The sequence below is a fragment of the Hypomesus nipponensis genome, chromosome 21, assembly GCF_054491055.1.
Source record: "Hypomesus nipponensis isolate SF chromosome 21, ASM5449105v1, whole genome shotgun sequence".
NCBI lineage: Eukaryota > Metazoa > Chordata > Actinopteri > Osmeriformes > Osmeridae > Hypomesus > Hypomesus nipponensis.
The window spans coordinates 8,711,167-8,725,000 of record NC_140381.1 but is presented as its reverse complement, the minus strand read 5'-3'; the positions used below and the strand labels follow the sequence as shown (position 1 = coordinate 8,725,000).

Below are 13,834 nucleotides of genomic sequence, written 5' to 3'. Positions count from 1 at the left end.
GAGGTGGAACACCGCGCAGTCTGCGCTGCAGAGCTCCTGTTGCAGTTGTCGTCTGTTAGCTTGCGGCGTGCGGTGCGTGGCATTAGCTCTGCCTCCAAGCCTATGCTGCGGTATTGGTTATGCAAACTGCTTTTCCTTAGGGGTTCGTTGAACCAAAAAAAAAAAGTTTATCTTGACGTCACACCTCTTGTTGTTTTCACACCCGTTTTCTACATTTAGCCGGGAATCAAACTTCCAACCTTCAGATAACCAGCCCGATTCCCTCACCGTTCAGCCACCTGACTCCGCCTGTTTTTCTCTCCTCCTCTCCGTCTCTCCTTTCTCCCCTCACCCACTTTCTCTCTGGCCCCCTTTCCGACCTCCCCCCCCCCCCCCCACCACAGTAGAGCAGCACGCCAGCTCCCCGCTGGCCAGCCCCATGTCGCCCCGCTCGCTCTCCTCCAACCCCTCGTCGCGGGACTCCTCCCCCAGCCGGGACTTCTGCCCGGCGGTCAGCGTGCTGCGCTCGCCCATCACCATCCAGCGCTCGGGGAAGAAGTACGGCTTCACGCTGCGCGCCATCCGCGTCTACATGGGCGACACAGACGTCTACAGCGTCCACCACATCGTCTGGGTGAGCGCGAAGGGGGGCGGGACTTGAGGCCGCATGGAGCCTACGGGGCTCGATTCTAGATGTTTCCCCCGGGAGATTTCCCGTCGGTTTCTCAACGCGGTCGCGTTTGTTTTTGCGTCCAATCGCAGCACGTGGAGGACGAAGGCCCCGCCCAGGAGGCGGGACTGTGCGCCGGTGACCTCATCACCCATGTGAACGGAGAGTCGGTCCACGGGCTGGTCCACACCGAGGTGGTGGAGCTCATTCTCAAGGTGAGGTCTGAGGATTTCGCCCCGGCACCACCGACTTTTTGGCGTTTTCTGCTTTTTTCTATTCAATTTGTTGGGGTAATATGCTTCTTAATGCTACTCGGTGCAATTTTCCCCTCAGGGTATTAATACAACAATACTTTACTCTTTTTATCGTTGTATTTGTATTTGTTGTCAGTTTTTTTCATTCAACAAATGTTCATTCCAAGCTATTAGAGGCACCCCCTTCCTCCCATCGGGGCCTTGGGTGGTCAGTCCCACCCCCCCCCCCCCCCCACTTCGACGCCCTGGTCTGCCATTGACCTCTGTAGATATCAGAACAGGGTGGTGTGTGAACCGTGGTCCCTGGTGGAACTCTTACGCAGTGTCCATACTTGGGTCCCCTTCCCCAGAGTGGTAACAAGGTGACCGTGACCACCACGCCGTTTGAGAACACCTCCATCAAGGTGGGTCCGGCCCGCAAGGCCAGCTACAAGTGTAAGATGGCGCGGCGCAGCAAGAGGACTCCGGGAAAGGAAGGCCAGGAGAGGTATGACATAGCACAGGCTCACAGGTGGGGTATTCTCTAATAGGTCACGTTTTTCTAACGCGATATCTGTTTTACGTGCGTGCCTGTTTTACCGTCAACGGTCATGATTGTGTTCTTCGATATGATGTGTTTTTAGGATGGTCATCTTTTCTCGGTGAAACTTTTCTCGCTTCCTTCCACTGATCCATTTCCTCCTCTCCCTCCCCCTTTCCTGTCTCCCTCTCCTCCCTCTCCTCCCTCTCCTCCCTCTCCTCCTCCCTTCTTCCCTCCCCCCAGTAAAAAGCGCAACTCCCTCTTCAGGAAGATCACCAAGCAGTCCAACCTGCTCCACACCAGCCGCAGCCTGTCCTCCCTCAACCGTTCCCTCTCCTCCAGTGACAGTCTACCTGGCTCGCCCACACACAGTCTGTCAGCCCGCTCCCCGACACAGGGATACAGGTCAACCCCAGAGACGTCTTATCTGGGTGAGTACTGGGTCTGGGGGGTCTGGAGGGTCTGGAGGGTCTGGGGGGTCTGGAGGGTCTGGAGGGTCTGGGGGTCTGGAGGTCTGGGGGGTCTGGAGGGTCTGGAGGGTCTGGGGGGTCTGGGGGTCTGGAGGGTCTGGAGGGTCTGGGGGGTCTGGGGGGTCTTGAGGGTCTGGAGGGTCTGGGGGGTCTGGGGGTCTGGAGGGTCTGGAGGGTCTGGGGGGTCTTGAGGGTCTGGAGGGTCTGGGGGGTCTGGGGGTCTGGAGGGTCTGGGGGGTCTGGGGGTCTGGAGGGTCTGGGGGGTCTGGAGGTCTGGGGGTCTGGAGGTCTGGAGGTCTGGGGGGTCTGGAGGGTCTGGGGGGTCTGGAGGGTCTGGGGGGTCTGGGGGTCTGGGGGGTCTGGAGGGTCTGGGGGGTCTGGGGGTCTGGGGGGTCTGGGGTTTGGTGGAGGGTAGGGTTAGAGGGTGACGTTTTCACGCAAGAACAAGTGTTAACTGGGATAGGAATACTGAAAATCAGTGCAGCTGTTTGTAGCCTCGAAGCTTTTAAGTGTAGTTCTACACGAACCGACGCAGCCATGACATACCTTGGAACCGTCCAAACGTCCGATGCCATTTGTGTTTAGTTCAGTTCTCCTCTCCTCATTATTCTCTCCTTGTCTCCTCCCCCCCCCCAGCAGGTGCATCCTCCCAGAGCTCCTCCCCCGCCTCCAGCACCCCCAACTCCCCCGCCGCCTCGCAGCACATGCGCCCCAGCTCCCTGCACGGCCTCTCCCCAAAGCTGCACCGCCAGTACCGCTCGGCCCGCTGCAAGTCGGCCGGCAACATCCCCCTCTCCCCGCTGGCCCACACCCCCTCCCCCACCCAGTCCTCCCCGCCCCCCCTGCCGGGCCACACGGTGGGCAGCTCCAACACCACCCAGACCTTCCCCGCCAAGCTCCACTCCTCGCCGCCCGTGGTGCGCCCGCGCCCCAAGAGCGCCGAGCCGCCGCGCTCGCCCCTGCTCAAGCGCGTCCAGTCGGCGGAGAAGCTCGGCTCGCCGCTGACCCAGTCGGGGTCCGGGAGCGGCGGGCTGGGCGGCCCGCTGCGCAAGCACAGCCTGGAGGTCCAGCACTCGGACTACCGCAAGGACGCCTTCCTGCACGGCGAGGTGGGCCTCCAGAGTCTGCTGGAGACCGACGGGGAGAGCCTGCCGCCCAACCCCCCGCCGCTGCCCTCCGGGCCGCTCTCCCCCGCCTCGCCCGCCACCACGCCCGAAACGGGCGTGCTCAAGCCGGTGCGGAAGCTGGGGAGGCAGGAGTCGCCGCTGAGCCGGGACACCCTGCTGGCCGGGAGGGAGAGGGAGAGAGAGAGGGAGAGAGAGAGGGAGCGAGAGAGGGAGAGAGAGAGGGAGCGAGAGAGCAGGGCGGCGTTGGAGAAATCGCCCAATCGCGTTGGGGCCGTGGACTCGCAGTCGTCCCTAGCCAGAAAACCCTCAAGTAGTGAGTTGTCCTTAGGCCTACTTTCTAGTTCAGGTCCAAAACTACAATCCTCAAGTGTGGAATCCACTAAAACTACAACTCACAGTATCCAAAGTAAGACAGCAGCAGGAAGTCTTGTCGGTCTAAAAGGCCAGGAGAAAAACATTTTTGGCCAGCAACTAGACACCAAGGTAGCTGCTAGTGCTAATGCTAACAATGTTAGCATGAAAGACCACCAGGAGAAGCAAGGGGTTAAACCTGAGCCAAAGCAGGATACAGATAGCAAGGGAGGCCCTCTTAGGCCTAGCCTGGCCAGCGGTGGCATAAGCAAGGGCACTGCCTTTACCCCCGAAAGAGGAGGTAGCGTGGCTACATCATCAGCTTCTGGGCTAACTAGCGTGAGTAAAACATCTAAACTACCAGGAATAGGAGAGAGCCTGAGAAAGAGTGGAGGGGAGAGTAATGATAGAACTTCAGACCTGGGGTCCAGGAGCCCCAAACTGCCAGCCAGGGCCCTGGCTCCGGCTGTCCCTCCCCACGGCCAGCCCCTCTCCCTGGGCAAGGTGAGGCAGGGCCTGGGCCCCGTCAACTGCTACCGTGGAACTCTGGACTGGGACGACAAGTGCCGCCTGGAGGTGGTGGAGGAGCACTCCCCCTCCCCCTCCCCTTCCCCCACAGCCGTCACCCCCTCCCTCTGCGGCCCCTCCCTCTGCAAGTCACGCCCCGTCTCCCCCGGCGACAAGACCAGCTTTGTCACCCAGCTCACCGCTGCGGCCAAGAACGTCCTGGGCCCCATCAAGATCGGCTCCCAGGAGGGGCCCAAGGCTAAAGATGTGCCCAAGATGGTTGAGGAGAAGCAGGCAAGTGTGGTAGGAAAGTCTGAGGCTTTGCCTGGAGGCCGGCAGGGCCCCCCAGTAGTGGCCCAAGCTCCACCCAAGTCTAACACACAGCCTGAGAAAGCACCCACAGGTTGCACCCCCCCCAAATGATGGACCCGTTGTCTAAGCGGAAGGAAAATGAACTGAAATGGTTAGAACGAAAATGCCTTTTTGCAGTTTGGGAACAATGATAAGTCAAGCACTTAAAAAAGGAACATTCCACTCTCAAATCAAATCTAAACATGGTATTTATTGACTCTAATCTAAAACCATGGTGGGTGATGAAATCTATTGTAAAGGTGCTTGTATGTTCCTTTTATATTGTACAGTATATATATATATATATATATATATATATATATATATATATATATATATATATATATATATATATATATATATATATATATATATATATAGTATAAGAAGATGCTCCACATTATGTATTAGATAATTATTTGTGTGTGTGAATGCATGTATTGAAGTGTGTGTGTGTGTGTGTACGTGCGTCAGTGTGAGTTTGTTGTTTGGAAAAAGGGAGCGAAAAGTGCTTTACCGATCAATACATGCTGAATACTGTGAAAACCAAATCCAGTTTGACACTACCACCATAACCAATGGCGACCAACCGCTTCTGTCTCAGCCAATCGTAGGACAGCTGAGGTCAAAGGAGGCACAATCAAACTGTGAGATGCACTTAACTTGACGGGCAAACAAAAACAACAACATACAATCAAGATAACGAGCCTGATATTCACATGCACTGAATCCCTCACTCTCAGTTGATTTGCATAGCCGCATTCTGCATTCTGTCAGTGAACGCTGTTGAAAATCGCCGTGAAATCGAGGGGGCGGGGCGGGGGATAACCTTGAGTCTGTTTTCAGCGGTTCTCGGAGACTGCGCCTCACGAAGTGTCCTGTTTCAGAGTGAAGCTGCTCTAACAGAGCCCAGGCCAGGCGCTTATCTCTACAGCACAGGAGGGCCACCACAGGCCGGCCTAGACAGCTACACACACACACACACAATACCAGGAGTTAGTTGCATCAGCAGATTTCCTGCATTAAAATCCAGATCCTGATGGTCGTGTGTGTGTTTGTGTGTGTGTGTGTATGTGTGTGTGTGTTTGTGTGTGTGTGTGTGTGTGTGCGTGTGTTTGTGTGTGTGTATGTGTGTGTATGTGTGTGTGTGTGGACTGGCAGGCTACTGGAGCAGACACATTCCACGTTCCCATGGGGATGATTGCTCAGTTGAATGACAGGCATCAGAAACCCAGCTGAACAGAAACAGACCATATTCAACATCCAATCGAATCTTCACTTCTGTTGAACTGGGAACAATCTTCTTCTACCTGACCATCAAATCATACTGGTTCAGTGAAGTCATGACTGTAAATATCTGTAAAATGGAAAGATGTTCTAGATACAGAACTATTTATACTCTTACCTTCTCATCCTAGCGTCAAGTTGCTGGCATGCTTACATGACAATTTAATTTTGAACCAAAAAGTGAATGAAGGTGGACATGGATGTAGCATATTGACTTTCATGACTGTAGGTTACAAAGGGCTGAGTGGGCTAAAATCGTTTTTCTTCTCGTTCGATGTCAGGTATGGAAACCACACTATGACTCGACATTTTTTCTATCCACCCTTTTTTCATATAACATGTCTATGTTTCCCTTTTGGTGTCAAAGAAATGCTCTGTCATTTTTTATTGACTGTGTAGTGATATATCTGTTAAGATCACACTGTGCAAAGTTCCATCCCACTACGACTCGCTTCTCTTTGTTAGTTGTTTCCTCAACCCTCATACACACTTATGCAAATGACTGGCAAAAAAAAAAAGATTATTTGTCCGCAGAAGACAGGTATCACCTGTTCAAATTTGTCACAAGAAATCGTTTACAGTGCAAAATTGGAGTGAAACATTTTACGGCGATATGCAAGTTCTCATGCATTTTGGCTATTATTCAATAGGCAGATTGTACATGAAACAATACTGCCCTCTTGTGGTATACAATTATAATTGTTTAATGTGATACCATGTAATGTCTGTAGCAAAATGGACTTTATCACTACATTATATCGGAGAGAGCTACAGTTTGTTGTGTTAGGTCAAAGTCATTGATATTGCAGGATAGATTTAGGAGTAGTGTGTTATTGAATATGCATACTTTATGTTTTGGTACAGGAACTGGAATATTGACCGTGATTATCAAATATGAAGGAATCATTCCATTTTATCGTTGTATTAGTAACTATTCAGAGTTTCTCTCAATTGTTCTTATGTGACTGTTAGTTCTACCTTATAAAATAAAACGTTTTTTTATCATATATAATATAGACAACCTTCAACAATGAGCTTTTTTGCGTTATATGATGAAAGAAGCTTCAGTTGTTTGGGTTGTGTTATCTAGGTCATAATATATGACAGAGTACACTTATTAAGGAATGGTCAGGCACACCACTCGTGCACATGTAACGGTAAGTGTTTTTAAGATAAATGGCAAATGTAGAGATACATTTAATATGTTGTTGGTAAATATTGCTACCTGTAATCTTTATCATGATTAAGAGGAGTGGTATGAAATGCACTTTATTTTCAAACATAATTTATTCATTTACAAGTATACTTGTTTGGTCTGTAGTTATTTATGAGCTTTAAATATTCCTTATGACACAAATCAACCAATCCAATTTGTTCAGGAAGACCACAACGATAAATTGTACTTGTCACTCCCATGATTTTTAATAGTTTAATTCAAAGACAGTATAATAACATTCCTCCTTTCTATTTACTCTCGAAATGTATTTATTTGTATTCTGGGGCACTTTTGTTTTAATAGATGTAAGTTAAATGCAGACACCTGAAGTGCAGTATGTGTAATAAAATTCGGAGAAAAAAAACGTTTGTTGTCATTCCTTGAACTGATCATGCCTCAGGGTGACAGTCATCCATGAAAATTCTGAATATAAATATTTAACTTCCTTCCTTAGGTCTAATTCTCACTCTTCGCAAGCACGTACTCATGACCTTAATTTCATTCACTGAGGCAGGGACGTCAGGCGTTATATAATTGTTGTAAAATGTAAGCCAATGAATGTTGTGTTACGTCCAACTGATGCAATTGTAACCAATCGGTGTTTAGCAGATTAACCAATCATTTGGTTAATGCCTTCTGAAGGGAAGGACAACAGGAAGTGAAGGTAGCTAAAGTAATGTCTCCGGGTTTGGATCCATGAGAAACCGCTGAGACACACATTGAAAGATGTGTCGGCTGCATCACAACTTTACTGACTCGAAGCTTCGATGATTTCTGCATTTTAACAAAATTGCCTGGAAATAAACTAGCAGCTCTTTGGATTATAGAATCAGACCTGCTAGTTTGCTAGCTATCGTTAGCTACAGTAGTGCTAGTGAAAACAACACAGACTTGTACTTAAGAACTAGACCGACTTTAATGTAAGCCGGAGGACATACCCTCCAACATGGCCAGGTAAGGTAGCCTTACTTAATTGTTTGACATAGCTAGCTAATGATTCTTGAATCTGTAGTGTAGCTCAAGGCGCTTGCTGTGTACTGTAACTGTAAGCTATTAGTCTAGGTGCCTTAAAACATAGCTTGTAGCTATCATTTGCTTATAGAGCGGAACAGTTGTGGAGCCGATATCATAATTATCTCTGATTTGTATACTTTCAGTTAAAATATAAAGCATGTTCAGACGAAAGCTACTTTGGAACGCCTCATGTGATGTTCATGAGTTAACGCTAACGTGAAAAAGCCTTATGTAGCAATCGACTGTCTCACTGCAGCAGTAGATAACCTTGCTATTTACTTGACATGAAGCGCGTGATGCTTAGAGTAAGTTGACGTTTTGAGCACAACGTGACTCCGATCAGGCACATTATTCTCGTAATTTAAACAAAGACGGCAAGTACGTAGTGTCATTCATGACTTCAGCCACATATTTGACAGTTTCCTTGTCACATTGCTCACGTGACTGTTATTTTCGTGGAATAAATGTTTCCCCTTAATACTTACTATACTAATAGTGCTCCTTTCATACTGCTTCCCAGTGGTTCAAGAGAAAACAGGGAAAGTGTTAAGGAAGACAAGGAAGACAATATTTTGGACTATGAGTAACCTGGCCCAAAGTCCGTCAAGACGTCAGAAGTAGGCATTGTTGTCATGCAAGTAGTTGGGGAGTGATTTACGGTTAGCATTTTCACATCTAACATAGCTGGTTTTGGCCTCAGATACACTTTTGGCAAAACCACCTCAAGTGATTTCATATCCTGGTTTCCCCATAGAATTAAACTTAGAAAACGTGTATCTTTTTTGCACGTGCTCTGACTAGACCTCTGGAAAAAAAAGAAGAAGTGGAGCCCTTTCAGAACAGCTGACAACACAATTGGCCATCTATTCTCCATGAATGGAGTAACACTGGGCTTTTGCAGTCTTACTGTCTCTCATGGTTTCACTCTCGGTGTGATGGGCTTTCATCTCTCTCTCTCCACCCCACCCCTCTCCTTCCCTTAGATCTCTATTGCAATGAGGTTCTCCATAATCCAGCTGTAAGCCTGAGCCATGAACTCTGTGTCCCCCAGCGCGGCTCAGTATGTGGGGGGAGTGGGGCAGGAGGAGCCCCTGGAGGTGGGGAGCTTCGGACACAGGGCCGAGGCCAGCGCCCGCAACGGAGAGCCCGATGAGGTGGACAAGCTCAAAGCCAAGCTGATGTCGGCCTTCAACAACGTCAAGTATGGTGGGTGGATCCAGAGACTTTTGTGTGCGCGCGTGTGTATGTGTGTCATCGCGTCCGAAATCATCCGGGAAGGAGACGTTAGCGGCGGCAACGGGAAGGACAGTTCCATGGCGAGACCCACAGAGCATGTCAAATGTTTCCAAAATATACATGACTGACCTTCGCCGGAGTTTGTCGTTACAAGAACTCCCTGGAGCTAACCTCTCTCTCTCTCTCTATCTCTATTTGTTTGTCCACTTCAGGCTGGCTGGTCAAGTCTAAAACCACGTTCAACAAGTCCTCCGAAGTGACCGTCCTGGGACACACCTATTTGCTAAACAGTGAAGGTAAAGACTGAGGACTGAGAGAAGTATGTGTGGGAACTTTCCTTCTTCCTCTATTGCACCTCTCAAGCATGACTGATATGTTGTTCCTGCTCTGGGTGATGTGGGCGGAAAAGACACGCCGATTCCGGATCACATCAAAATGGAATGTTTGGGCGGCTCGATGAATGGACACATGAAAAGAACAAAAGAATAACCCCTCCCTCCGTCCCTCCCTCCCTCCCTCCCTCCCTTTTTTTTTTTTTTTTTTTTTTATAAACCACTTGTTTCCCGCTCTCCCTTTCTTTTGATGGAATCTCCACTCCTTTTTTTCTTTTTTTTCTTTTTTTTTTTTTTCTTCTTTTCTTTGTGTCCCCCGTTCCCTCCTCCAGATGAGGTGGAGCGTTTCCGGCTGGCCTTCGTGTCCCGCCTGTGGCTGACCTACCGCAGGGAGTTCCCCCAGCTGGACGGCTCCAACTGGACCACCGACTGTGGCTGGGGCTGCATGCTGCGCAGCGGGCAGATGCTGCTGGCCCAGGGGCTGCTGGTTCACCTGCTGCCCACGGGTGAGAGGCAGGGAGGGGTGCGGCCCCACGCTAGCTGGAGGGGGCTGTCTGTTTGCAGTCTCTCTCTCTCTCTGTCTCTGTCTCTCTGTTTCACACACACTCAAACTTTCTCTCTCGACTGCCATAAACGTACCTTCCCGTGTGCCGTGCAGGCTGGGCGTGGCCCGACAGCCAGCCGCTGAGCGACGTGGACTTCGAGGTGCTGAGGCCGCGCTCGCCGTCCCGCGCCGGGGGGGTTCCCATCCCCTCCTGGGGCTCCCGTCCCGGCACCCCCCAGAAGAGTCCGCCGGGGGACCCTGCGTCCAAGCCCGTCCAGAAGAAGAGGCCCGAGTCCGGGAGAGACCGGCAGGCCGAGCCCCTGCATCGGCTGGTGGTGACCTGGTTTGGGGACCAGCCCCTGGCGCCCTTCGGGGTGCACCGGCTGGTGGAGCTGGGGAGGAGCTGCGGGAAGAAGGCCGGGGACTGGTACGGCCCCTCGGTGGTGGCACACATCCTGAGGTAAGAGTGGAGTCAGATAGCTGAGCGGTTAGGGAGTCGGGCTATGAATCAGAAGGTTGCCGGTTCAATTCCCGGTCGTGCAAACGTCATTGGCACTTCACCCTACTTGTTTAGGGGGGGAATGTCCCTGTACTTACTGTAAGTCGCTCTGGATAAGAGCGTCTGCTTAATGACTAAATGTAATGTAAGAGCTACACCGATGAAGCACGGACACTAGAATGGCACTGTAATGTCACTAAACATCCACGTTGCGAGAGTTCATAAAGTATCCCGGACCGCTGGTCGTTTTGTGGATGTTTCGGGATGCACAATAGCCCCATAGCGTGTGTTTCCGGTGTGTTCGATGCCGACGTTGTTCTGTGTTCCCCTAGGAAAGCGGTGGCCAGGACTGCAGAGGTGCCCAACCTGACTGTGTACGTAGCACAGGACTGCACAGGTGAGCGTGACACGCCAAACCTGTTCACTTAGCTCACGCTGGGCTTTCTCAGAATATAGGGGCCATTAAACACACACACACACAAACGTGGTGTTTTTCTAGGTACAGCCTCTGAAAAAAGGCCCCTGAGGCATTTATGCTGAAAGGTGATTGTTTGTGTTGTGTTTGTGTGCGTGTGTTTTCTCCAGTGTACAAAGAAGATGTAGCATGTTTGTGTGACCCGGTGTCCCAGCCTGATCACGTCACCAGTTCAGGCTGGAAGTCTGTCATCATACTGGTCCCAGTACGGCTGGGCGGGGAGTCTCTAAACCCCTCTTACATCGAGTGTGTGAAGGTTTGTACTCACACACACACACACTCTAGGGCCCTCTCCCGGGGTTATGCTGGGCCCCAACCCATATCTATGGCTTATTACACAAATGCATGTACAGTAATTGTCACACGTGAAACAATATGCGTAAAACAGCACATATTTCCCCTCTCGCTGCTTCTAGAAACTTCTCAAATTGGACTGCTGCATTGGGATCATTGGAGGCAAACCCAAACATTCCCTCTTTTTCATTGGCTACCAAGGTGAGAACCCTGACTCTTACTTCCTGATTTAAGTGGCTTCCTATTGGCTAACCCCCCCCTCTTCCTGGTTATCTTCAGATGAACAGCTGCTGTATCTGGACCCTCACTACTGCCAGTCAGTGGTCGACGTGAGGCAAGACCACTTTTCGCTTGAGGTAACACTTGGCTCGGTGTCTAAGTTCCTGTGTTGTAGCGGTTGCCGTCTGTCGTGTACTTTGGAACTTTGTCTCCATGCTTATGACTGATCTGTTGTGTTTTCACTGTCTCAGGTCAGGATGTGATCTTGTGCAATTCCGGTCTGTTTTTTCATAACAGAGTGTCTGTCTTCACCTCTCTCTCTCTCTCTCTCTCTCTCTCTCTCTCTCTCTCTCTCTCTCTCTCTCTCTCTCTCTCTCTCTCTCTCTCTCTCTCTCTCTCTCTCTCTCTCTCTCTCTCTCTCTCTCTCTCTCTCTCTCTCTCTCTCTCTCTCTCTCTCTCTCTCTCTCTCTCTCTCTCTCTCTCTCTCTCTCTCTCTCTCTCTCTGTCTCTCTCTGTCTCTGTCTGTCTCTGTCTCTCTCTGTCTGTCTCTGTCTCTCTCTGTCTCTCTCTGTCTCTCTCTGTCTCTCTCTGTCTCTCGCACTCCTTCTCTCTCTACCCTCTCTCTCCCTCTCTATGTCTCCCTCCCTCCCTCAAGTCCTTCCACTGCAGCTCTCCCAGGAAGATGCCCTTCAGCAAGATGGACCCCAGCTGCACCATAGGCTTCTACGCCAGGAACAAGAAGGACTTCGAGTCTCTGTGTTCTGCTGTCAGTGAGGTGGGTCCCAACCGCCTGCCGGGGGCCCCACCAGCTCTCCTATCCCCAATATATACAGGAGCTTAGCGCTTGTATCTCCAGTAAATACAGTATCATATCGCTTGTATCTCCAGTATATACAGTATCATATCGCTTGTATCTCCCACATACAGTATCATATTGCATGTGTCTCCAGTTGATACAGTATCATATCTGTTGTATCTCCAATATGCAGTATCATATCTGTTGTTTCTCCAATGTACAATTGCTTATCGCTTTTATCTCCAATATGCAGTATCATATCTCTTGTATGTCAAATATTTAGTTGATTATCGCTTGCCTCCAATATACAGTATCATATTTCTTGTATCTCCAATATGCAGTATATTATCCATCTTGTCTCTGTGTGTAGATGTCTATACAATTCACAAGTCACATAGTAGGTTGAAGCACGCACCGTGTTTTGTTTCCAGGGAAAAGCATTTTCACCATCCAGTTAGCCTCTCTCTCTCTCTGTCTACCCCTGGTCTCTCTGTCTCTCTCTCTCTCTGTCTGCCCCTGTCTCTCTCTCTCTCTCTCTCTCTCTCTCTCTCTCTCTCTCTCAGTCCCTGTCGTCCTCCAAGGAGAAGTACCCCATCTTCACCTTCGTGGAGGGCCGGGGGCAGGACTACGGCCTGGAGGAGCTCAGCACGTCCCAGCCCGAACCCCCCACTCACATCCTGCTGAACCACACCCGGGGCAGCGCCGACGAATTTGTCTTCCTGTGAGACGCACCTGCAGTCCCATGTCCCTACCACCAGAGGGCGGAAGAGGGCCCTCTCTCTCTCTCTCTCTCTCTCCAGGGGGATGGATTCTGAATGGGGGGGTTTCTCTGTGCGCAGCTCAAAACGGCCAGCGGGGGGGGACGTTTCCATCACGCTGTCGTCACTCACCGCGGCATTCAATCAGACCGTCCAGACCCTGGGGAACACAAGGCTTGACCTCTCATCTCTCCCCGTTTTGCGCCGAAAAAAAACGGACCTCCTCGATTGTAGAAGCCGGGTATCGTTTGGTACTTCTTTGCATCCGACGCAACTGGAAAACACACTGGGCCAGGGTGGGGGGGGGGGGGGTGCGTGTGCGTGTCCAGAGTACGCCGTAGACGCTGGATGTGGAGCTCCTGCTGTAAAGGACTGCCTCTGGGAAGGCTCTGTGCTGCTTGGATCCGCTGTACTCTGCTGAGTCCTGTGCTTGAAATGGGTTTCTTGGCATTTCTTTTGGGACAGGTGGGGGGGGGGGGGGGTTAATTTATCGATTTTATATGAACTGCTCTGTGGGTGTGTGCATGGGTGGGTGTGTGTGACGTTGTGTGCTTGCGCTTGTGCCGGGTTCATGTGGCGTGTCATGCCACGAGTCCCAAACTTCCGGAGTGTTCCAACATCCACACCACTCTGCCATGTTAGGATGGTAGATACTCTACACATGCATACTATATACCATGCTAGCATGGGTGCCGTGACTCAGCAAGTCTCCCTTTCCCAACTTCCAACATAGCGTCTTAATGCGCTTGTCTAGAATGACTGCAACCCTGTCTACATTCCTACGTCCTTTGCACCACAACACGTAATGAGTTGCCAGGTTTACCTTACCCTTCCCTACCCTTTTAACATCTATCTTCCAGGCTTAGCCATAGCTCCTGTTTCGACATGCAACACTACTTTGCAACTTCTGTCAAACACTCCCCTGTTTGTGTAAT

At 50.5% G+C, this 13,834-nt stretch overlaps 2 protein-coding genes across 6 annotated transcripts in view; both read left to right on the top strand.

The window, feature by feature from the left end:
* The window catches only part of mast1a (microtubule associated serine/threonine kinase 1a), a 56,731-nt gene extending 52,220 nt beyond the window's left edge, over window positions 1–4,511 (top strand). The window contains exons 24-29 of the mRNA XM_084685965.1: window positions 384–613; window positions 742–864; window positions 1,227–1,390; window positions 1,667–1,854; window positions 2,533–3,188; window positions 3,237–4,511. Of these exons, the coding sequence (XP_084542091.1) occupies window positions 384–613; window positions 742–864; window positions 1,227–1,390; window positions 1,667–1,854; window positions 2,533–3,188; window positions 3,237–4,301 (2,426 nt within the window). The 3' untranslated portion in view covers window positions 4,302–4,511. The remainder of the gene's footprint in view (window positions 1–383; window positions 614–741; window positions 865–1,226; window positions 1,391–1,666; window positions 1,855–2,532; window positions 3,189–3,236) is intronic.
* A 2,860-nt stretch (window positions 4,512–7,371) lies between these two features.
* Window positions 7,372–13,187, top strand: atg4da (autophagy related 4D, cysteine peptidase a). 5 transcript variants are annotated; one of them, XM_084685046.1, is made up of 12 exons: window positions 7,372–7,686; window positions 8,267–8,363; window positions 8,730–8,952; window positions 9,195–9,278; window positions 9,647–9,820; window positions 9,973–10,318; window positions 10,690–10,754; window positions 10,943–11,088; window positions 11,249–11,327; window positions 11,406–11,482; window positions 12,001–12,120; window positions 12,705–13,187. In XM_084685046.1, exons 3-12 carry the CDS (start codon window positions 8,778–8,780, stop codon window positions 12,864–12,866), a joined length of 1,428 nt encoding a protein of 475 aa, XP_084541172.1. In that variant the 5' UTR covers window positions 7,372–7,686; window positions 8,267–8,363; window positions 8,730–8,777; the 3' UTR covers window positions 12,867–13,187. The 5 variants fall into 5 exon arrangements, with proteins under 5 accessions (XP_084541172.1, XP_084541173.1, XP_084541175.1 ...); XM_084685047.1 differs by having other exon boundaries at window positions 8,267–8,405; XM_084685049.1 differs by lacking the exon at window positions 8,267–8,363 and having other exon boundaries at window positions 8,798–8,952.
* Window positions 13,188–13,834: the final 647 nt, after the last annotated feature.

Coding starts and splice junctions, on each gene's coding strand:
- atg4da (XM_084685045.1), top strand. CDS start 8,778: ATGAACTCTGTGTCCCCCAGCGCGGCTCAGTATGTGGGGGGAGTGGGG. Junction 8,953..9,194: donor CTTCAACAACGTCAAGTATG/GTGGGTGGATCC, acceptor TGTCCACTTCAG/GCTGGCTGGTCAAGTCTAAA. Junction 10,319..10,689: donor GTGGTGGCACACATCCTGAG/GTAAGAGTGGAG, acceptor GTGTTCCCCTAG/GAAAGCGGTGGCCAGGACTG.